Genomic DNA, 24,658 nt, shown 5'->3' with positions numbered 1-24,658 from the left:
ACTGGGCACCGGGCTGAAAGATCCCTATGTATGAGAGTGAAAACACTGGCAGGGAGTAAGCGACGAGGGTAAGTATGGCACGGGGCGCCCTCCAGAGGTTGGCGCCCTCCTGCGGTGCTTACCCCACTTACCTTGTTGGCACGGCCCTGGCCAAGTTTAACTTCTTGGAGTTCCCAGTTCAATTTTGATCTTCATATTTCTATTTCTAAATCCCTTCTTCTGTATTTTCCTCATACAGTTCAAACTCCTCTTATTGACTTGTAAGTGCATTCACTCTGCAGCTCCTCAGTACCTTTCCACTCTCATCTCTCCCTACATTCCTCCGGGAACTCCATTCACTGGGTAAATATCTCTCTTATCTGCACCCTTCTCCTCCACCGCTAACTCCAGACTCCGTTCCTTTTATCTTGCTGCACCATATGTCTGGAATAGACTTCCTGAGCTGGTACGTCAAGCTCCATCTCTGGCCGTCTTCAAATCTAAGCTAAAAGCCCACCTTTTTGATGCTGCTTTTAACTCCTAACCCTTATTCACTTGTTCAGAACCCTTAATTTATCATCCTCACTTTAATATTCCCTTATCTCTTGTTTGTCCTGTTTGTCTGTCCTGATTAGATTGTAAGCTCTGTCGAGCAGGGACTGTCTCTTCATGTTAAAGCGTACAGCGCTGCGTACGTCTAGTAGCGCTATAGAAATGATAAGTAGTAGTAGTATTTGGTGAAGGTCTGCCTGTGTTTTGTGTGTGAAGTGTGTGGTAGTAATGGTGGGTGCGGAGATTGGGGGAGGGGGGTTCCCTCCTTAATGTTTGCCCTGGGCCCCTGTGTGTTTAAAACCGACCCTCGCCCCCTGTTTGATTTCAGTGCACATTAGGTTATCAATAGAAATCAAACAAAATAAAACATGGAAAAGAAAATAAGATGATACCTTTTTTATTGGACATAACTTAATACATTTCTTGATTAGCTTTCGAAGGTTGCCCTTCTTCGTCAGATCGGAAATAAGCAAATTTGCTAGCTGACAGTGTATATAAGTGAAAACATTCAAGCATTACTATGACAGTCTGATAGGGTGGGAGAAGGGGGGTGGGTCGGAGGTATGCATGGGGACATCAAAGCATATCATTGATATTCTAACAGGATGGGTGTGGATAGGTGAGGGGTGGGGTGATCAACAGAGACATACAGCTTTATGGTTTATAATGGGCTAGGAACCCCAGATCCTTGTTAAGTCCTTTCTGTTGGGTGTTAAAATATTCAATCATTCTGACTTCAAAGGTCTTACGTTCTTGTATGGTTTTAAAGTTACCTTTCAGGATTCTCACTGTGAAGTCACTGGTAGAGTGTCCTGGTCCTGTAAAATGTTGACCAACAGGCGTGGGAACCCTGCTGGCACCAGTATTGTTCATATGATGTCTATGTAAATTGAATCTTGTCTTAAGCATCTGGCCTGTTTCTCCAATATAGCATCCTTCGTTACATTTTTTACACTGAATGATATATACCACATTGGAAGATGAGCAAGTGAAAGATTCCTTTATGTTGAATATCTTTCCTTTGTGGATGACTGTGGGGTCCTGTGAAATATTTTGGCATAGTTTGCAACTGGATAAATTATAAGGAAGTGTGCCCTTCTGTTCCTTTTCAGTCTGTGATGGAAGTTTACTTCTGATTAGCTTGTGTTTTAAGTTGGGTGGCTGTCGGAAGGCCAGTACTGGTGGGGATGGGAATATCTCTTTCAGTAATTCATCCTCCTGGAGTATAGGTTGTAGATCTCTTATGATTTTCCTCAGTTTTTCCAGCTCTGGATTGTATGTCACTACAAGGGGGATTCTGTCTGTGGATTTTTTCTCCTTGTACTGTAGCAGATTCTCCCTGGGTGTTTTGAGGGAGGAGGCAATATTCTTGGAGATTATTTTGGGGTTGTAGCCTTTCTGTTTGAAGGATGCAGTCAGGCTTTTAAGGTGTCTGTCTCTGTCCCCTGGGTCAGAGCAGATACGGTGGTATCTTGTGGCTTGGCTGTAAATGAGGATCTTTTGGGTGTCTGTCTCTGTCCCCTGGGTCAGAGCAGATACGGTGGTATCTTGTGGCTTGGCTGTAAATGATGGATCTTTTTGTATGTGAAGGATGGAAGCTGGAGTTGTGGAGGTAGCTGCATCTGTCTGTGGGTTTCTTGTATATAGATGTTTGTATACAGCCATCACTGATTGAGACCGTGGTGTCCAAAAAATTGACTTTTTCTGGGGAGTAGTCAATTTTGATTCTGATTGTAGGATGGTATGTGTTGAAGGAAGAATAAAATTGATTCCGAGTTTCTTCACCCTCCGTCCAAATCATAAAAATGTCATCGATGTACCGGTAGTATTTTAGAGGTTTGGTCTGCTGTGTATTCAGAAATGTCTCTTCCAGCTCAGCCATAAAAAGGTTGGCATATTGGGGTGCTGTCCTGGTGCCCATCGCAGTGCCCATTATTTGCAGATAGATATCATTGTTAAAGTGGAAGTAGTTGTGAGTTAAGATGAATTTGATTAATTTTGTAATAGTTTCTGGTGAGTATTGATGGTCCAGTGTGGATTTTTTTAGGAGTCTTCCACATGCAGCTATGCCATCCGCATGTGGAATGTTGCTGTATAGTGATTCTACATCCATCGTGACCAGAAGGGTGTTAGGTGGTAGTTGCTTGATATTTTTCAATTTATTCAGAAAGTCTGTGGTGTCTTGTATGAAGCTGTTAGTTTTGTGTACGAGAGGTTTCAGAATTCCCTCTATGAATCCAGATATTTCTTCCGTGAGTGTGCCAATACCTGATATGATTGGTCTGCCAGGGTTTCCCAGTTTGTGGATCTTGGGTAGCATGTAAAATGTGCCCACGGAAGGTTGATTTGGTATGAGTTTCTTCAGGTGAGGTTGCGCTTGTGTAGGAAATGTTTTGATAAGGTCTTTCAGCTGTTTTGTGTAATCCTGTGTGGGGTCCTCAGTTAGTTTCCTGTAGTATTTATTGTCTGAGAGCTGTCTGTGCCCCTCTTCAATGTATTTTTGTATGTCCATAATTACCACTGCGCCTCCTTTGTCTGCGGGTTTGATGATAATGTGTTCGTTAGTTTGTAGGGTTCTTATGGCCGCTCTTTCTGGTGGGGTAAGATTGTACAGGATTCTCTTTTGTTTGTTGGAAAGTTGGGATTTCACCCTATGTCTGAAACTTTCTATGTAATTATCCAGCTTGTAGTTTTGTCCCTCCTGTGGGGTGAAATAAGTGTTCTTTTGTTTAAGACTGTACTCGGGTCTGTTTGGTGTCCCTTTATTATAGAAATGTGTTTTAAGGCGCATTTTTCTAAAGAATTCTTCTAGGTCTGAGTATAGTTGGATTTCATCTAGTTTACTAGATGGGCAGAATGAGAGCCCTTTTGAGAGCACAGAGACCTCATGCTGTGATAATTGATGGTTCAGAGGTTTATTATCCCCATTTGGTTTGCATCTGTAAAGGTGTGATCAGTATTCCCTGGTTTGTTTGGGCTCTGATTTTCTGGCCCTTGAGAAAGGAGAGAGATAAAAGTTAATCTCGAGCTGCCCGGATTGAATTCTTGCTTTTGATCAGGATCAGGGTTTCATCTCCATCTCTTCCAAAACTACTTTAAAAGGAAAGTGCTTCTTGCAACCGTTTATTCTGAACCTTTCCAGAACTATTTTCACAGCAGCCTGTTCCAGAACCAGAACAGAAAACTCGATATTACAAATGGATCCTGGCAGCCGAGAACATAAAGATACAGATATTCCGGGTTTTCTGTGGCAAAAGACTGGAGCCACATTTTAATTTCACCCCGCACAGGATTTGTGGTTTATTTTATTTTTTTAATTTACAGAGACTGTTTATTAAATAAATGTCATGACAAATATACATACAGGCAATGAAAGCAAAAACAAAACAGAAAATGTAACATTGCCTGGATTACAGTACAAATATCCAGTACATTTCCAGCCTCCTTATTTTATATACAAACAATTTTTATTGTATAAATTCCCCCCCCAAAAAAAATGGTTCGGGATGAATTGGTCTTTTTTTTTTTTAATGGGCCAAATGGGAGATTACTCCGCAAATGTAAACCCCCCAAAAAAGGGAGGGCCAATTTTTAGGGAATCTATTTGGGGAATGAATGTGAAGCTGGCTGAAAAGTACCACTCTGGATCCGTGGCAGCTCCGCAGCTTGCCGTACTTCTCCGTCTCCAGCAAGGGGCTCTGCTCTCCTGTCCCAAGCGGCGCATAAGGGAAAGAAGCCATCGGGCACGGGCGCCCCCCTCCTCCCTTATTAAAGTGCGCTCCGCTCTCCCTGCAGGCTCAGTCCGGAGCCGAGCTCCAAACAGAAGCGATCGTACGGCCACCATGTTCCAGCACACGGCAGTGATGATGAGGCCGGGCGTCGGGGACGAGAAGCAGGAGCTGCAGGACCTCAACCGCCGCCTGGAGGACTACCTGGCCCGTGTGCGGCAGCTGGAGCAGGAGAACGGGGCTCTGCAGCAGGAGATCGGGCGGCTCCGCTCCAGCCGAGACCAAGGCTGGCTGCGCGGCTACCGGGAGGAAGCGCAGAAGCTGCGGAACCGGCTGCAGGAGCTGCGCGCGGACAAAAGCCGAGCCGAGCTCCAGTTGCACGAGCTGGCGCAGGAGCTGCAGCTGCTGCAGGGACTGTGCGGGGAAGCGCGGACCATGCGCGCCCAGCTGGACGCGCAGTTGCACGGATACCGCCGGGACCTGCAGCAGGCGCAGGAGCAGGAGGCCGCCCTGCAGGAGCTGCTCCTCCGGCTGCAGGCTGAGCGCGCCTACCTGCAGGAGGAGCAGGAGCGCAATGTGCAGGAGCTGCGGGAGCTGCTCGTCCTGCCTCTTCCAGCAGCCGCAGGTGGCTTCTCCCTGCAGGAGGTGCAGGACAGCGCCCTGCTCCTCATATCCCAGGTCTGGGAAGAGACCTGCCTGCAGTACCAGCAGAGCATCCAGGAGCTGGAAGAGAAGGCGAAAGCGGACTGGGAGAATCAGGAGCAGGCTGCCAAGGAAAAGGGGCTGTGCCTCCAGCAACTGCGGAAACTGGAGCGGGAGCTGCAGGAACTGCAGGGGCTGCGCCAGCGGTTGCAGGAGGAGCTGCTGGCCATGCAGGAAGGCTACAGGCTGCAGATGCAGGAATACCAGGTGAGGAGCAGCCCGTTGCAGTGAATTCAGGAGGAGGCACTGAATGGGTTTCATCCCTTCTTTCCGTACTGATCGTGAGAAAAGTGGTTTTAATAAGGGTCGGGGAGATTGTGGCCTCACAAAGTGGAAGATACCTTTTGCTCCCTGACTTTTATTGGCCTGGGAATGCTTTCTCTGAAGCACCAATATTCAATCACAGGATACCCCACTTGTTGTTTTGGTTTGGTGGGAAAGTGAGTTTGGGTATCTCCAGCCCTTAAGTGCTGGAATAGAGCCATCTGGAATATTTTCAGGTGATGGGAAGTATTTCCCTCATACTTCAGCCCAGATGGGGCACGGATTTACTACAAATATTTATATTCTGCCTGAACCTTTAAAGTTCTAGGCAGATCGCAAACTATGTAAAAACTAGGTATACTTAGGATACATACATAGTAACATAGTAGATGATGGCAGAAAAAGACCTGCACGGTCCATCCAGTCTGCCCAACAAGATAAACTCATATGTGCTACTTCTTGTGTATACCTTACCTTGATTTGTATCTGCCATTTTCTTGCCCAGAACTAGCCCCACCACCCAAACACCAGCCCCGCCTCCCAATCTGGGCTAAGCTTCTGAGGATCCCTTCCTTCTGCACAGGATTCCTTTATGTTTATCCCACGCATGTTTGAATTCCATTAACCATTTTCATCTCCACTACCTCCCGCGGGAGGGCATTCCAAGTATCTACCACTCTCTCCGTGAAAAAAAATACTTCCTGACATTTTTCTTGAGTCTAACTACATATGATCAAATTCAACCTTAGGTTATACGGGGGGAAAAAAGTACAGAATAAAAATGTTAATTGTTTTCTAAACCAAAAATAGTCTGTCTAAAGGCAGCTCCTTTCAGAAAAGTGCAATTTGATATGAGTTTCCATATTTATAATTGTATTGACTACCCTTCACACTTGCAAAATACAGCATTAAATGTTCCTTAACATGAGCAGAACAATTCACTATTTAATGAAAGTCTTTACATCCTGCCCTTCGGTCAGATCACCAGGGCCTGCTAACAATACTATCATGTAATATAAAACAGGAAAAGCAGAACAGGGCAAGGTGGATTCAGAGATATGCCTGACCCATGGTGGTGGTGGTGTGGGGGGGGGGGTGTGGAGAGACCCCGACCAAATGTGGAGAAATGGGCTTGGGGGAAGTGGAGGGAAGAGAGAGCGTCTGGATTAAGAGAAGAAAGGGAAAGAGATGCTGGACCAATGAAAGGAGGGAGAGAGAGAGAGAGAGATGCCAGACCATACAGGGAGGGGTGGGGGGGTCAGCGTGAGAGAGAGAGATGCTGGCCCTGTGGTGTGAAGGCTGGAATGGAGAAAGAGGGAGCAGGGGGACAGGGCAGAAAGGGGGAGAGATGCTATGTGGGGTGGGTGGGGAGCAGGAGTGGCAGGGAAGAAAGATACTGGCCCCAGTGTAGGAGGTGCAGGAGGAAAGTAAGAGAGAGGAGAGAAGCTGAACATTGGGAGGGACAAGGACACAGAGAAGGGAAGCTAAGCATGGAGGGAGCATAGAGACAGGGATACAGGGGGGAGATACTGGACAGAGTAAGATAGGGGCACAGAAGAGAGTTGCTGAACATGGGGGGAGGATAGTGACAGGGACACAGAGGGGAGATGGATGCCGAGGAAAGATGGTGTCAAAAGGACACCCTGAAAAGAGAGAGTTAAGAAAAAACAACAGCATAAAAGAAATGCTGGGACCGAAGCAATACTTGGACAACAAAGAGAGAAAAAAAGTATTTGTTTCTGAACGTATTAATTGTAATACATCAGCTTTGGAAAATGTGCATCTCTGACATCTTGCATTTCAGTTTTTATTTCTATTATATGACAAGTTTTTTTTAATATATGTTTGGAATGTTTTTGCTTTTTGCATGGGTTGTTTTCTGGAGCTCCAAATGGGTTTCTCCAGTGGCGTTCCTTGGTCAGCTGCCACCCAGGGCAGTTCACCACTGTGCACCCCCCCTCCCCCGGGTGCAGCGTCGTCCGTCCGCCCCGGGTGCAGCACGACATCCCCCCTCGGGTGTAGTACGAACCCCCCCCCCAGGTGCCGCGTCCCCCCCCCCCGGCGCATCACCTCCAATTGCTGGGAGCAGCCGCAAAGCTGTCGGCTCCGCAGGTTCCCTGCTCCCTCTGCCCCTGAACAGGAAGTACAGCAGAGGGAGCAGGGAATCAGCAGAGCTGACAGCTGCGTGGCTGCTCCCTGCACCCTTCCTGCAGTGTGCACCTGGGGAGGACCACCCCCACCGCTCCACCCTCGGTATGCCACTGGGTTTCTCCTCTCTCCCTCCCCCTATTCGCACTGCCGCCCTCCGCTCCCGCCTGCCTCCTTACCTGTCTGTATTTGCCTCCAAGGAGGGGGGGGGGGGTCCGGGCCCGGCGCTGGCAAGCTACTTCCTGTGTGCCTGCTCCCCACAGTCTATCCCAGTGGCATAGCTGCATGGGGCCAGGGGGGCCTGGGCCCCCATAGAATTGGCCTTGGACCCCCTGCCGACAACCCTCTCGACCCTCCTCCCACCGCCAACCCTCTCCCGCCGTTGCCTTGGTCTACCTTTGCTGGCGGGGGACCCCAATCCCCGCCAGCTGAGGAGGTCCTCTTCCCGCGAAGGCTTTGTTCTGTTTCTGACGTCCTGCACGTTGTACGTGCCCAGGCTTCGTTCTGTTTCTGTGAGTCTGACGTTCTGCACGTACAACGTGCAGGACATCAGAAACAGAACGAAGCCTTCGCGGGAAGAAGAGGACCTCCTCGGCTGGCAGGGATTGGGGTCCCCCGTCCGCAAAGGTAGCCTACGACGACAGCGGGGGAGGGGGTCGATAATGGCTGGGGGGTCGGCGGCACGGGGGGGGGGGCTAAAATGTGCCCCCCTCACCTCGGGCTCTGGACCCGCCAAAGTCTGGCTACGCCCCTGGTATCCTCTCCTGCTCCTGTCCATGGCAGCATAGGACCTGGATGATTCCATTAAAGCAATATTGTGGTAACGCAGAAGGCAGGAGCAGGGGAGCAGAAGAAGCATTGGACCCAGACCCAGGACCTCCCATGGAGGCTGGACCTGGGGATTTTTGCCCCCCCCCCCCTTGGAAGGCCCTGGGTAGAGCTCAACAGAGCTGCCAAGTTACCCAGTTCCAGGAGATTGTAAGCTCTTTGAGCAGGGACTGTCTTTCTTCTATGTTTGTGCAGTGCTGCGTACGCCTTGTAGCGCTATAGAAATGCTAAATAGTAGTAGTAGTAGTAGAGGGAGACTTTTTGGTGAGTCCCTGTTTTTCAGTTTACGTTCCAGAATAATGTGGCATTTGCAGTCTTTCTCCCCACTGAATAAGAACTGCATGTCCCATTATGCATCAGAAAGGGGCTGCCAGAACTCCAGAACTGGCCTACAATCTCCCTTCTGGAACTGGGTAATTTGGCAGCTCTGTGAAAGAGTGAGAGAGAATAAATGCTCTTTTTCTTTAAGGCAAAATAATATGGGGTGTCAACAAAATCCCTGGGAACTTTTCTGCTTAACAGGATTTGATTACTTAGATGTAGCAAAGGGCTTCTCAACCCAGTCCTGGGGACGCACCCAGCCAGTCATAAGTACTTAAGTACAGCCATACGGGGGAAGGACCAAAGGTCCATCAAGCCCAGCATCTTCTCTCTGACAGTGGCCAATCTAGGCTTCAAGAACCCGGCAAAACCCAAAAAACAAACCAAAACTTAATTCTTAATAATGTTCAATGGACTTTTCCTTCTGGAATCTGTCCAAACCCCCCTTAAACTGCGTAAGGCCAGCTGCTGTCACTGCATTCTCCGGCAACGAGTTCCAGAGTCTAACTACACGCTGAGTAAAGAAAAACTTTCTCCTGTTTGTTTTAAATCTACCATATTCTAGCTTCATCTCGTGTCCCCTGGTTCTGTTATTGTTTGAAAGTGTAAACAAACGCTTCACATCTGTCCGCTCTACTCTGCTCATTATCTTGTAGACTTTATCATATCACCCCTCAGCCGCCTCTTCTCCAAGCTGAAGAGCCCTAACCTTCTCAGCCTTTCCTCATAGGGAAGTCCTCCCATCCCTTTTACCATTTTCGGCGCCCTTCTCTGCACCTTCTCCAATTCCTTTATATCTTTCTTGAGATGCGGCGACCAGAATTGGACACAATATTCGAGGTGTGGTCAGGTCTTCAGGAAATCCACAATGAATATGCATGAATAGATTTGCATAGAATGCAGGTGGCACAGGCAAATTTATCTCATTCATGAGACCTCCTGCCCCATCCCAGTCTGGCTGTTTCCCCCCTTCTTCCTCTGTACCAGATCAGATCCTGTTCCGTTCTATTTTTGGAGGGTTATTTTGGTAGAGTCGCAATGAATGTTCTTAGGAGTACATGAACATATTTAAACTTTTTTTTTTCAGAGGAGGTGTAAATTTGTGTTTCATCAGGGAAGCATCTGGGAGCCTATTTAATAAAGACCCATTGGGACCCTATGTTGCTTTGATAAAATGAATGCCTTTTGAGGCTTTGTTCTCCAGCTGTACAGTTTCTCCTATCGCCTGTAATTTCTTTCCAATCTGTGGTTCGGTAGGAAAGAATATAAACCTCACTGGCAACCAGTGACTGGTCTACGCAGAGAGTATTGTGGAGCAATTTTGCTAGATCAGGGTTTCTCATCTGGCCGGTCTGGTTTTACGCATATCCCAGAGGACTATGCATTCCTTCCCTTCTTAATGAGTAACCCTATTCCACTCTAGTTACAAAACCAATGCCTCCCCCATAAGTAACTACAGCCGTCATTTTCTCATTCAGCTTTATTAGTAATCATCATTATTAAAACAATTCTCCGTATCTTAAAACTAATCAGCTTCCCTATGCTGCTTATGTCAAATATACTCACACACATTCAACCTACTCATTCACACTCCGAGTATATTTGATATAAGCAGCATAGGGAAGCTGATTAGTTTTAAGATACGGAGAATTGTTTTAATAATGATGATTACTAATAAAGCTGAATGAGAAAATGACGGCTGTAGTTACTTATGTGCGAAGACTATGCAGGAGATAGATTTATATATAATGAAGGCCATGTATAGTCATTGGGGACATCCTGAAAACCAGACTGGCTAGCTGTGTTCCAAGGACTGGAATAGGGGTTCCACAGAAATAAAGTCCCCCTGAAGCTTGCCCTCCCCCCAGCAACTGATAGGCTGTAACGTAGCAGTTGGGGTCTTGTGGAGGAGTAGCCTAGTGCTTAGTGCAGTGGACCTTGATCCTGGGGAACTGAGTTTGATTCCCACTGCAGCACCTTGTGACTCTGGGCAAGTCACCTAACCCTCCATTGCCCCTGGCACAAAATAAGTACCTGAATATATGTAAACTGATTTGAATGTAGTTGCAAAAACCTCAGAAAGGCAGTATATCAAGTCCCATTTCCCGTTCCCTATTTGAGATTCTACATGGAATGTTGCTAGTGGAATAGCAACATTCCATGTAGAATCTCAAATAATAACAACAGATCCTCAAATAGTAGCAACATTCCATGTAGAGGCCTGCCCTTGCAGATCAGCAACGCGGTCGCGCAGGCTTCTGTTTCTGTGAGTATGACATCATGCGCGGCCGCGTTGCTGATCTGCAAGGGCAGGCTTCTAAATGGAATGTTGCTAATGGAGGAGTAGCCTAGTGGTTAGTGAAGCGGACTCTGATTCCATTGCCCCAGGTACAAAATAAGTACCTGAATATATGTAAACCGCTTTCAATGTAGTTGCAAAAACCTCACAAAGGCGGTATATCAAGTCCCAGTTCCCTTCCCCTTCCCTTCCCCTTTACTGGTCACACCTACACACAGAACCAAGACAGATACACAGCCACACACATACAGTGGGGGAAATAAGTATTTGATCCCTTGCTGATTTTGTAAGTTTGCCCACTGACAAAGACATGAGCAGCCCATAATTGAAGGGTAGGTTATTGGTAACAGTGAGAGATAGCACATCACAAATTAAATCCGGAAAATCACATTGTGGAAAGTATATGAATTTATTTGCATTCTGCAGAGGGAAATAAGTATTTGATCCCCCACCAACCAGTAAGAGATCTGGCCCCTACAGACCAGGTAGATGCTCCAAATCAACTTGTTACCTGCATGACAGACAGCTGTCGGCAATGGTCACCTGTATGAAAGACACCTGTCCACAGACTCAGTGAATCAGTCAGACTCTAACCTCTACAAAATGGCCAAGAGCAAGGAGCTGTCTAAGGATGTCAGGGACAAGATCATACACCTGCACAAGGCTGGAATGGGCTACAAAACCATCAGTAAGACGCTGGGCGAGAAGGAGACAACTGTTGGTGCCATAGTAAGAAAATGGAAGAAGTACAAAATGACTGTCAATCGACAAAGATCTGGGGCTCCACGCAAAATCTCACCTCGTGGGGTATCCTTGATCATGAGGAAGGTTAGAAATCAGCCTACAACTACAAGGGGGGAACTGTCAATGATCTCAAGGCAGCTGGGACCACTGTCACCACGAAAACCATTGGTAACACATTACGACATAACGGATTGCAATCCTGCAGTGCCCGCAAGGTCCCCCTGCTCCGGAAGGCACATGTGACGGCCCGTCTGAAGTTTGCCAGTGAACACCTGGATGATGCCGAGAGTGATTGGGAGAAGGTGCTGTGGTCAGATGAGACAAAAATTGAGCTCTTTGGCATGAACTCAACTCGCCGTGTTTGGAGGAAGAGAAATGCTGCCTATGACCCAAAGAACACCGTCCCCACTGTCAAGCATGGAGGTGGAAATGTTATGTTTTGGGGGTGTTTCTCTGCTAAGGGCACAGGACTACTTCACCGCATCAATGGGAGAATGGATGGGGCCATGTACCGTACAATTCTGAGTGACAACCTCCTTCCCTCCGCCAGGGCCTTAAAAATGGGTCGTGGCTGGGTCTTCCAGCACGACAATGACCCAAAACATACAGCCAAGGCAACAAAGGAGTGGCTCAGGAAGAAGCACATTAGGGTCATGGAGTGGCCTAGCCAGTCACCAGACCTTAATCCCATTGAAAACTTATGGAGGGAGCTGAAGCTGCGAGTTGCCAAGCGACAGCCCAGAACTCTTAATGATTTAGAGATGATCTGCAAAGAGGAGTGGACCAAAATTCCTCCTGACATGTGTGCAAACCTCATCATCAACTACAGAAGACGTCTGACCGCTGTGCTTGCCAACAAGGGTTTTGCCACCAAGTATTAGGTCTTGTTTGCCAGAGGGATCAAATACTTATTTCCCTCTGCAGAATGCAAATAAATTCATATACTTTTCACAATGTGATTTTCCGGATTTAATTTGTGATGTGCTATCTCTCACTGTTACCAATAACCTACCCTTCAATTATGGGCTGCTCATGTCTTTGTCAGTGGGCAAACTTACAAAATCAGCAAGGGATCAAATACTTATTTCCCCCACTGTACACAGGCCGAGACACACATACACAATAAACACAGACACACGTGCATGCACACTCACATACATACACATACAGACAAAACACAGAGACACACAATACAGACATACACACCCAAACATGAAGTCATGTGTACTGTGTTGATATTTGTTATTTTGTTGTAAAACACTTCAGTATCACTTTGTAAGATGGTAATTCAAATCAGTAAACACAACACATACACACAAACACAGAGACACATATAAACACTTACACACAGATGCAAAGAGACAAACACACAGACACAAATACATGCACACATGTACACTGGGGCCGTGGCATAGCTGCGGTGGGCCTGGGTGGGCAGGTGCCCAAGCACTTAGAGCTCAGGCCCACCCAGCAGTAGCATACCTTTCTTATTGTTGCTAGGGACCCCCAAGCCTGCCAGCTGAAGACTTCTGTGTCCTCCCCAGGGCCTTTTAGTGGGCCCACTAACCAGTTAACTTCCCCCCCTCCTCGCTGTCTGGTGTCTCTCCCTCTTGCTTTTACTATCTCCTTGCCCTTGGTCCAGCATCACTGTCCAGCATGTCTCTCCCCTTCTCTCCCCTCCTCCAGCATCTCCCAACGTATCTCAACCCCCATTCACCTTTTAAAACTTCACTTCTGGACAGTGATGTACATAGCTTAGTTCTCACCCAGGGCGGAGCACCCTTACCTCCAGGCGTGTCACCCCATCACTTGCTGCCTGCCACTGCCACCCCCCTCCCTTCAAACAGTAAAGGGGTGCACTGAGCAATCGTGCCACTGTCAGCTCTGCCGGTCCCCTGCCCTGGAACAGGAGGTTGAGGTTGACATCAGAGGGGGCAGGGGACTGGTGCTCAAAGAATAGTTAATTTTATTTATTTAGATTTTGCTCACACCTTTTCAGTAGTAGCTCAAGGTGAGTTACATTCAGGTACTCTGGATATTTCTCTGTCCCAGGAGGGCTCACAATCTAATTTTGTACCTGAGGCAATGGAGGGTTAAGTGACTTGGCCAAGATCACAAGGAGCAGCAGTGGGATTTGAACCAGCCACCTCTGGATTGCAAGACCTGTGCTCTAACCACTAGGCCACTAGGCCAATAAATGTTGGTAAGGTGCCAGACACTAATGGCCACACACTTTGCCCATGACCATTAATACCAAAAATGGAAACGTGGCCATTTCGCTGCCTCTCTAAGGGCCCCTTTTACTAAGCTGCTTAAGCATCTATGTGCGGCCAACACGTGCCAAAATGGAGTTACCGTGTGGCTCTTGTGGTAATTTCATTTCGGATGCTTGTAAGTGGCATTTGACGTGCATAGGTCATTACCGGCCAGCTTTTTTTTACCGCTAGGTCTATGGCTGGTAGTAAGGTCTCAGACCCAAAATGGACACGTGGCAATTTTGATTTTGCCGCACATCCATTTTCGGCAAAATAAAAAGAGGCCTTTTTTACAGGTGACTGAAAAATGGATTGGTGTTCGCTCAAAACCCGTGCCTACCTACCGCAAGCCCATTTTTCAGTGCACCTTTGTAATAGGACCCCTAAAAGTAGCGTCTGCGTACGGGGAAACCCATATTCTAATCACAACGCATGACCCCTTTTAGTAAAAGGGCCCCGGAGTCTGATATCTTGGGGTTTCAGTTAAATTTAGGTCTACATAAGTCTATTTTTCATGTGTGAGTATTCTATACTTGGTGAGGGTCCGTGTTTATACAGAAAAAAAGTTGCTAGGTATTGTGTTCCAATGATGTTTGTATAGGATTGATCGATATTAATACGGCTCGTTTAGTTTTCCCAATAGGTGTTGTGATGTTCTGTTGCCTGCTGCAATGTTTACAGAGCTGCCTTTTCATAAAAGTTACTGCTATTATGCAACGGTAGATTTGCTCTATAGATCCTGAGTGATTTTTTTAAAGGTTTTGTATTACTTCACGATATGCCTAATATTAGATGTTGGATTTGAATTTAGCTCACAGCATTCTCAGCTGTGGTTCACAGGGGCGTAGCCAGACTTCAGCGGGAGGGGGGTCCACAGCCTGACGTGAGGGGGCACATTTTAGCCCTCCCCGGCGCCGCCACCACCACCACCACCAACAACAACAACTTTGACCCCCCTCCCACCGACAACCCTCTCGACACCCCTCCCGCCATCAACCCTCCCCGCTGTCGCTGTCACCTACCTTTGCTGATGGGGGACCCCAACCCCCGCCAGCCGAGGTCCTCTTCCTTCATTCTGTTTCTGAGTCTGACGTCCTGCACGTTTGCAAGTGCAGGACATCAGACTCACAGAAACAGAACGAAGCCTTGCGCCGGAAGAAGAGGACCTCGCTGGCTGATCTGCAAGGCTTCCTTCTGTTTCTGCGAGTCTGACGTCCTGTACGTACAACGTGCAGGACGTCAGACTCAGAAACAGAACAAAGGAAGATGAGGACCTCGGCTGGCGGGGTTGGGGTCCCCCACCAGCAAAGGTAGCAGACGGCGATGGCAGGTTGGCGGCGGGAGGGGGGGGGGGGTTGAGAGGGTCGTCGGCAGGGGGGTCCAGGGCCAAATCTATGGGGGCCCAGGCCCCCGTGGCCCCACGTAGCTACGTCCCTGCTGCCATGTAATGTTGGAGAAGCACAATAATTCCTGTTGCTTTGGGACAGTGTGGAATCTCTTTACAGTGGCATCTAATGATTATTTTATTTATTTGTTACATTTGTGGCTTACATAATAACATAGGCGTACGCCAAGCCGATAAGGAACAAATACAAGGTGGTATTATGGATACTTGTGTTACAGACATATTTGGGAATTGTAGCGAGGAGGAGTTGGGTTGAGTCCAGTTCTAGCTTTAGTTAGTTATGTATCAGGATTCAGGCTTTTAGGTTATGTCAGTAAGGTATGTTTTTTTGAATAGTTAGGTTTTTAGTGATTTCCTAAAGTTTAGATGGTCGTATATTGTTTTCATGGCTTTTGGTAGTCCATTCCACAGTTGTGTGCTTATGTAGGAAAAGCTACTTGCATAAGTTGATTTGTATGTGAGTCCTTTGCATTTCATTTTATTATTCTTTCCAAACCAATGCAATGTTTGGGAATCGTCCCAGAGACAGCACAGATAAAACCATGCACATTCACACATATATCCAGAGGGGTTAGAAAAAATTCTATAAGTTATGCTTTGCATGCTTTCCCCACTTGTTTAAAAAGGAGATACGTCTGGAATGACAAAATAGTTGTACATACAGAGTATGAGATATTGCTGGGGAAACAAATGTGAGGGCTAGAGATACACCACCTTATAATTGAAAGAGAAAAACGCCTAGATTTCGACCCAAATCGGGAGATAGACGTTTATCTCACAAAAACGAATAAATCGGTATAATGGAAAGCCGATTTTGGACGTTTTCAACTGCACTCCATCGCGGAAGCGTACAAAGTTGATGGGGGCGTGTCGGAGGCGTGGCGAAGGTGGAACTGGGACGTGGTTATCGGCCGAGGAGAGATGGGCGCCTTTCGCCGATAATGGAAAAAAAGTATGTGTTTGTAGCTAGAATTTAGGGCACTTTTCCTGGACCCTGTTTTTTCACGAATAAGGCCCCCAAAAGTGCCCTAAATGACCAGATTACCCCCAGAGGGAATCGGGGATGACCTCCCCTGACTCCCCCAGTGGTCACTAACCCCCTCCCACCACAAAACATGATGTTTCACAACTTTTTATTTTCACCCTCAAATGTCATACCCACCTCCCTGGCAGCAGTATGCAGGTCCCTGGAGCAGTTGTTAGGGGGTGCAGTGGACTTCAGGCAGGTGGACCCAGGCCCATCCCCCCCTACCTGTTACAATTGTGCTGCTTAATGCTTAGTCGTCCAACCCCCCCAAACCCACTGTACCCACATGTAGGTGCCCCCCTTCACCCCTTAGGGCTATAGTAATGGTGTAGACTTGTGGGCATTGGGTTTGAGGGGGATTTGGGGGGCTCAACACACAAGGGAAGGGTGCTATGCACCTGGGAGCTCTTTTACCTTTTTTTTGGTTTTTGTAAAAGTGCCTCCTAGGGTGCCCGGTTGGTGTCCTGGCATGTGAGGGGGACCAGTGCACTACGAATTCTGGCCCCTCCCACGAACAAATGCCTTGGATTTATTCGTTTTTGAGCTGGGCGCTTTCATTTTCCATTATCACTGAAAAACAAAAACGCCCAGCTCACAAATTGTCGAATAAAACATGGACGTCTATTTTTTTCGAAAATACGGTTCGGTCCGCCCCTTCACGGACCCGTTCTCGGAGATAAACGCCCATGGAGATAGACGTTTTCGTTCAATTATGCCCCTCACAGTGTAATACCAAGACTAGCAACATTGTAATCTCAGACAATTCAGTGAAAATGTAGAACCTTTAGGTTCATTCCGGTGGAAATACTTCTGCAGTAACTTTTCATGACATGATCCCTTACTCCATGGATTCTGCAACTACTACTACTTATCATTTCTATAGCACTACTAGACATACGCAGCGCTGTACACTTGAACATGAAGAGACAGTCTCTGCTCAAAAGAGCTTACAATCTAATTAGGACAGACAAACAGGACAAATAAGGGATAAGGACAAAGAGTGACAAGATTCCGGAATCCCAAACAGTAGCAACATTCTGTGCAGAATCCCAAAGAGTAGCAAGATTCCGGAATCCCAAAGACTACTACTACTACTACTACTACTACTTATCATTTCCATAGCGCTACTAGACGTACGCAGCGCTGTACACTTGAACATGAAGAAACAGTCCCTGCTCCACAGAGCTTATAATCTAATTAGGACAGACAAACAGGACAAATAAGGGATAAGGACAAAGAGTGACAAGATTCCGGAATCCCAAACAGTAGCAACATTCTGTGCAGAATCCCAAAGAGTAGCAAGATTCCGGAATCCCAAAGACTACTACTACTACTACTACTACTACTTATCATTTCCATAGCGCTACTAGACGTACGCAGCGCTGTACACGTGAACATGAAGAGACAGTCCCTGCTCCACAGAGCTTACAATCTAATTAGGACAGACAAACAGGACAAACAAGAGATAAGAGAATATTAAAGTGAGGATGATAAAATAAGGGTTCTGAACAAGTGAACAAGGGTTAGGAGTTAAAAGCAGCACCAAAAAGGTGGGCTTTTAGCTTAGATTTGAAGACGGTCAGAGATGGATCTGGCCATCAACAATGTGATGATTTTTGTACCCCCCCCCCCCCCCTCTGGTGTTGTCGTTGAGTTCTGGGTATGACACCCTCCCTTGGGTCTGTGAACACTGTCATTGAAGGATCTCTTGCCTGGCAAGTGGAATATCTGAGCAAGGAATTGATCTCCAAGTTTTATTTCAGTTTGATACACTGTCCTTTAGTAAGCTTTCAAAGTGGTTTACAAATAAAACAACTACAATTTATATTAAGAGAAAGGAAAGGAAACCCAGATTAATTCATAGTACAGATTAAAGAAAAAGTCTGGTCTGCATTTCTGTGTCTGCCCTGGAGACAATCCTACAGGACCCAAAAGTGAGGTTCTCCACAAGGTGATGCTTACTATTTGCAAACTGAGTCACCAGCCTGGCCTTTCTCAGTACTCAAAGTTTATTTGCAGTACTCGAAAAGTATGTAAAGGTCCTCTTGTGTAGAATGGAACCTCTCTTCCTTCCCCTCAGTTCTTTAGTACTCCATACACCGCTATAAACACACCAAAACTAAACCTTCCAATCTCAGAAACGCTAAAAATCCTTGGAGTCACTATCGACCGCCACCTAACACTCTAAACTCATGCAAACAACACAACCAAAAAGATGTTCTACTGCATGTGGAAACTGAAAAGAATAAGACCATTCTTCCCAAGATCCGTCTTTCGTAGCCTAGTGCAATCCCTCGTACTCAGCCATCTGGACTACTGCAACTCACTATACGCAGGTTGCAAAGAGCAAAAACTGAAGAAACTTCAAACAGCCCAGAATACAGCTGCCAGACTCATCTTCGGAAAACCAAAATATGAAAGTGCAAAACCCTTACGAGAGAAGCTACACTGGCTCCCACTCAAGGAACGCATTACTTTTAAAGTAAGCACATTAGTCCACAAAATCATTCACGGTGAAGCCCCAGCCTACATGTCTGATTTAATAGACTTACCACCCAGAAACGCTAAAAGATCATCCCGAACTTTCCTCAACCTCCACTTCCCTAATTGCAAGGGCTTGAAATACAAGGCGCTGCACGCGTCAACCTTCTCTTACATGAGCACGCAGTTCTGGAATACACTGCCGCGCAACCTGAAAACGATCTACGAGCAAACCACCTTCCGCAAACTATTGAAGACCCATCTTTTTGAAAAAATTTACGGAAAGAACCAAAACACATAAAGCCCACACTCACTGTTCAGTTATGCATCAATACAGCCACTCCTGAATTCTCATCCCCTGGAATCTTACCATACTCATACCTTTACTCACAGAAAATGTATACCAAATGTTTTCCTGTTACTATATATTGCCCCTTTTTGTTTCCGTTACTTCCTTCCAACGTTTCAATGCTCTTTTCCATTATTATATTCCTTATCGATACTTTGACTTTGTCTCACATAACTCATCACAATGTAATCCATAACCGATTTGTAACAAATTGTATTTCCATGATTCATAATATATTGTAAGCCACACTGAACCCACAAAAAGGTGGGAAAATGTGGGATACAAATGCAATAAATGAATAAATAAATTACTGCATGGAGGCTTCTCCCTGTCCTACTTTCTTCCAATCATGAGGATCCCCTCTCAGTCTTCTCTTTCTCATCTCCCTCTGGCAGGTAGGAGAGCACAGTCTTCCATGGCAAGTCTATGTCCTCTGCCATCTATTTTCCATTTCCACTTATTAGTTGATAATTACCACTCTTTCCCATGGCTGTCAAAGTGCTTTACAATAAAAGGAGCCTTCTAGTCATAACGACAGAAAGGGAGGTTCAAACTATGGGCTGACTGTGTCGTGCCAGCCGATCCCTGCAGACTACAGGGTCCCTCATTGTCAAAGTTCTAGCCGCGGTGTGAACCGATATCGTGAAGGCCTTAAGACTGCATGGAGAACTGGGCGGGGAAGAGGTCATTGGTCAGGTATCTAGTGATTAGCACCACAGGTCAAGACCCATGGACACCAGGACTCACATCCTGCTGCCACCTCCTGTGACCGTGAGCAAATCACATCACTTTCTGTTGCCTCATGTGCAAGTCTACATTATTGCGTTATCAAGAAAGGGGTTTACACTAATATATTAAGAAATATAACCCTTAAATCATGACTTCCCTGAGGATAATGGAATGCATCTTGAGCTATCAACAAAAAAGCATGAGCTAAATCAGAAGAAATGGGGTAGGATAATAGTCCAGTGCCCTACCATGGTGCCAGAGCCAGAATGAAAGCTGTTTTTTTTTTTTTTTGTTACATTTGTACCCCGCGCTTTCCCACTCATGGCAGGCTCAATGCGGCTTACATGGGGCAATGGAGGGTTAAGTGACTTGCCCAGAGTCACAAGGAGCTGCCTGTGCCTGAAGTGGGAACCAAACTCATTTCCTCAGTTGGCCCTTGAAGATCACCAATGTGGCCGTGCAGGCTTCTGCTTCTGTGAGTCTGACGTCCTGCACATACGTGCAGGACATCAGACTCACAGAAACAGAAGCCTGCGCAGCCTTCTACATGGAATGTTGCTAGTGGAATAGCAACATTCCATGTAGAATCTCTAATAGTATCTATTTTATTTTTGTTACATTTGTACCCTGCGCTTTCCTACTCATGGCAGGCTCAATGCGGCTTACATGGGGCAATGGAGGGTTAAGTGACTTGCCCAGAGTCACAAGGAGCTGCCTGTGCCTGAAGTGGGAACCAAACTCATTTCCTCAGTTGGCCCTTGAAGATCACCAATGTGGCCGTGCAGGCTTCTGCTTCTGTGAGTCTGACGTCCTGCACATACGTGCAGGACATCAGACTCACAGAAACAGAAGCCTGCGCAGCCTTCTACATGGAATGTTGCTAGTGGAATAGCAACATTCCATGTAGAATCTCCAATCGTAGCAACATTCCATGTAGAATCTCCAATAGTATCTATTTTATTTTTGTTACATTTGTACCCTGCGCTTTCCCACTCATGGCAGGCTCAATGCGGCTTACATGGGGCAATGGAGGGTTAAGTGACTTGCCCAGAGTCACAAGGAGCTGCCTGTGCCTGAAGTGGGAATCAAACTCAGTTCCTCAGTTCCCCAGGACCAAAGTCCACCACCCCAACCACTAGGCCACTCCTCCACCATATTTTGAAGGAAGAATTTTCTTATGTAACTCCTAAGTCTACCCCCTTTCAAGCTTGTATCATGACCTGTTTTAGGACATCATGTTCACTTTAGCATTTATTTGAATGTCTGTCATATCCTTCCTCTCCCTGCAGGAGGTGCACACAATATTTGGATTCGTACATCTCACCTCATTGTAGCATAGTAGCTGATGACAGAAAAAGACCATTTGGTTCATCCAGTTTGCCTAGTTATTTCTGACTACACTGCAAGGACACAAACCCACTGTAGATGCTTGTCCTCATCATGCTACTATTTGGGTTTCTGGCTGGATTGGCCACCATTGGAAGCAGGATACTGGGCTAGATGGGCCATCAATCTGACCCTGTCTGACTATTCTTATGTTCTCACCCCTGCTGCTCACTATAGATTCTTTTTTAACTTTATTTTTATCTACTATCTTGTTCCCATCCTAGTTGCCCATGTAGATGCATAACCCTATCCCAGCTGTCAGTATAGATGCTTGACCCCATCCCAGTTGCCCACTTAGATGCTTGATCCTATCCCAGTTGCCCCACTCAGATGCTTGATTCCCATCCCACTGTCACTATAGATGCTTGAGCCCATCCCAGTTGCCAACTTAGATACTTGACCTCATCCCAGCTGTTACTATAGATCCTTGACCCCATCTTAGATGCTTGATCCCCATCCAAGCTGTCACTATGGATGCTTGACCCCATCCCAGTTGCCAACTTAGATACTTGACCTCATCCCAGCTGTTACTATAGATCCTTGACCCCATCTTAGATGCTTGATCCCCATCCAAGCATGGATGCTTGACCCCATCCCAGTTGCCAACTTAGATACTTGACCTCATCCCAGCTGTTACTATAGATCCTTGACCCCATCGTAGATGCTTGATCCCTATCCCAGCTGTCACTATAGATGCTTAACTCCATCCAAGTTGCCCACTTAGATGCCTGACCTCATCCCAGCTGTCACTATAGATGCTTGACCTCATCCCAGCTGTTACTATAGATCCTTGACCCCCATCTTAGATGCTTGATCCCCATCCCAGCTGTCACTATAGAAACTTGACCCCATCCCAGTTGCCCATTTAAATGCTTGGTCCCTATCCCACTGTCACTATAAATGCTTGATCCCATCCAAATTATCCATTATAGATGCTTGACCTCATCCTAGTCTGCTGTAGACATGTGACCCTTTGTAGCAGGGGTTCTTAACCAGTAGTGCCTGCACTCCCAAGGGGTGTGGGAAGAGGTCAGAATGGGGTGCAGAGAGGGGTCTTGAAATCTGAGGCAATTTATTGAAACTTTCTAATCAGAATGAAGGCAGTTAATACAGTTATTGGTAGTATAACTGTGTACCACTGTAATTTTAGAGATATGTTTTAGCAGTGGTAGTGACATATGTAGCTGTCAGTAGTCACTAGTGGACACATAGTTTAGGAAGAGGGTGCAAGGGTTTCATCGATCAGTGAAAGGGGTGCGGGAACCAAAAAGGTTAGAATAAAATCTGCACTCTGGTCCATAAAATCATCTACGGCGCTGCCCCGGGACACATGACAGACCTCATAGACCTACCAACAAGAAACACAATCGGCTCAACACGAACATACCTAAATCTTCACTACCCAAGCTGCAAAGGACTCAGATACAAATCAACCTATGCATCCGGCTTCTCCTACATAAGCACACAACTGTGGAATGCACTACCAAAAGCCGTGAAAGCAATACACGACCACCTAAATCTCCGAAAATCACTAAAAACCAACCTGTTCATAAAGGCATACCTTATCGACCCAACTTAAGTGCCTAAACCTTGCAACACAATGAAACCAAAGCTTGTTACAAACTCTGCATCACTCTACCTCTATATGATTCACCAATGTGTCTACAACACATGAACCTTATTCGACCACAAAAAAACAACAAGAACGGAAGATGTACAGAAAGACGAAAATAAAATTTTAGTTTGGTCTTTCTGTACATCTTCCGTTAAAATTTTAGTTTGGTCTTTCTGTACATCTTCCGTTCTTGTTGTTTTTTGGTGTTTTTTACGGGAGATTTGGACTCTCTTTGTCCTTATTTGACCACAACAACTCTTTGCATTTGTCTCTCTACCGGAGACGGCGAACACCTCTACGGTACAATGTAAGCCACATTGAGCCTGCAAATAGGTGGGAAAATGTGGGATACAAATGTAACAAACAAACAAACAAATAAATAAATAAAATAAAATAAACCTCTTCCTTATAGGGTTTCATTCCTTATTCAGCCATGTTGTTGTCTTCCTCTGTGGTTCTCTACCCTCCTGGTTAGATGAGTAAACAAGATCTCATACTAAATCTAACACCTCAGACCTCCCCCCTCTCTTTCCCAATTTCTTACCTCCAAACATTGAAATGCTATGAGCTACCTGAACGGGAAAGGGTGTTTCTACATGTAATTCCTGGCTCCGTTGCTAGAATATACCCCAGCTGCCATGGTCTGGGTTCTTTTAAGAAGTTGTTCCATTAGTCTGAGCTGTGAGTTACCATAACATTTACTCTCTTTGCTAGGTGATGATAGAATCACTTGAAGAAGAAAAGCTGTCCCTCGACATGAGCGTTACAGATCGGCTGAAGGACTACAACAAGCTCATGGAGGTCAAGTCGGGGCTCAGCCTGGAAGTTGCAGCGTACAGGTAAGGATGTGATCCAACTCAGTATTAATTGTATTCCACTCTGATTATGCAGTACATTTTGTAGAACAAAATTATGGTTGTCCTCACTAGGACAACCTGGGCCAGTGAGTTTACGGTTTAACACTGCTTTGGAAGCTTCAAAATACTGAGAGACAGATGGAGCTAGCCGTCCTAGAGGCACTATGGTTTTCAGTGTTCTCTATCTCCCCCTGCTGGTAGGTGGATACAACCCATTCATAATGGATTCATCTGCTGTGACTAAAGGAAAGAAAATTACCAAGGTAAGAACCTAATTTTCCCATATCTAGCAAGGTTCTCAATCCAGCCCCTTCGGGACACCCAGCCAAATTGAGTTTTCAGTGTATCCAGAGTTAACAGTAAATTCTGTAACTACACGCTTAGACTTCTGGTATGCTCATGTCACACCCCTCGTCTTTCCTCTTTTTTCCTACGAGTGGGAAGAATTCTGCGGACTCCATTATAGAATACATCTAGTGATCTACGCGCATAGATTCCAAAAATATAATTCCAAATTCCAAAAATATAAAGAGAATGTACTTTGTTGCGGTGCCGTAGCGAGGGTGGCTGACACCCAGGGCGGGTCGCCGCTGCGCACCCCCCCGGGTGCAGCACAGCGCACCCCCCCCTCAGCGCACCCTCCCCAGAGCGTATTCTTACTGCCATATGAAAGCGGGGGGGCGGGCAGGAACGCCGATCCGCCCCGAGTGCACGTCGCTGGGAGCTGCGTCGGCTCCACTGCTTCCTTGCTCTCTCTGCCCCAGAACAGGAAGTAACCTGTTCCGGGGCAGAGGGAGCAGGGAAGCAGCGGAGCCGACACCCCCCCAGCGGTGTGCACCCGGGGCGGACCGCCCCACCGCCCCCCCCCTTCCTACGCCACTGCTTTGTTGTAAGTTCTAACATTTTCTTTCTGGTACTGCCACCAGTACAAATCTTAACCACACATCATGTGGCTCTTCTGTGATTAGTAATATATTTTATTTCACCTG

At 46.5% G+C, this 24,658-nt stretch overlaps 1 protein-coding gene across 1 annotated transcript in view; it reads left to right on the top strand.

The window, feature by feature from the left end:
- Positions 1-4,339: 4,339 nt before the first annotated feature.
- Positions 4,340-24,658, top strand: part of LOC115458802 (synemin-like) — a 70,501-nt gene continuing 50,182 nt past the window's right edge. Inside the window, exons 1-2 of the mRNA XM_030188614.1 lie at positions 4,340-5,168; positions 23,527-23,651. Coding sequence (XP_030044474.1) covers positions 4,374-5,168; positions 23,527-23,651 — 920 coding nt within the window. The 5' untranslated portion in view covers positions 4,340-4,373. The remainder of the gene's footprint in view (positions 5,169-23,526; positions 23,652-24,658) is intronic.

Source organism: Microcaecilia unicolor, unplaced genomic scaffold (genome assembly GCF_901765095.1).
Source record: "Microcaecilia unicolor unplaced genomic scaffold, aMicUni1.1, whole genome shotgun sequence".
Lineage (NCBI taxonomy): Eukaryota > Metazoa > Chordata > Amphibia > Gymnophiona > Siphonopidae > Microcaecilia > Microcaecilia unicolor.
Note: the sequence above shows the minus strand (reverse complement) of the source record. Positions and strands in the feature narration are given on the sequence as shown.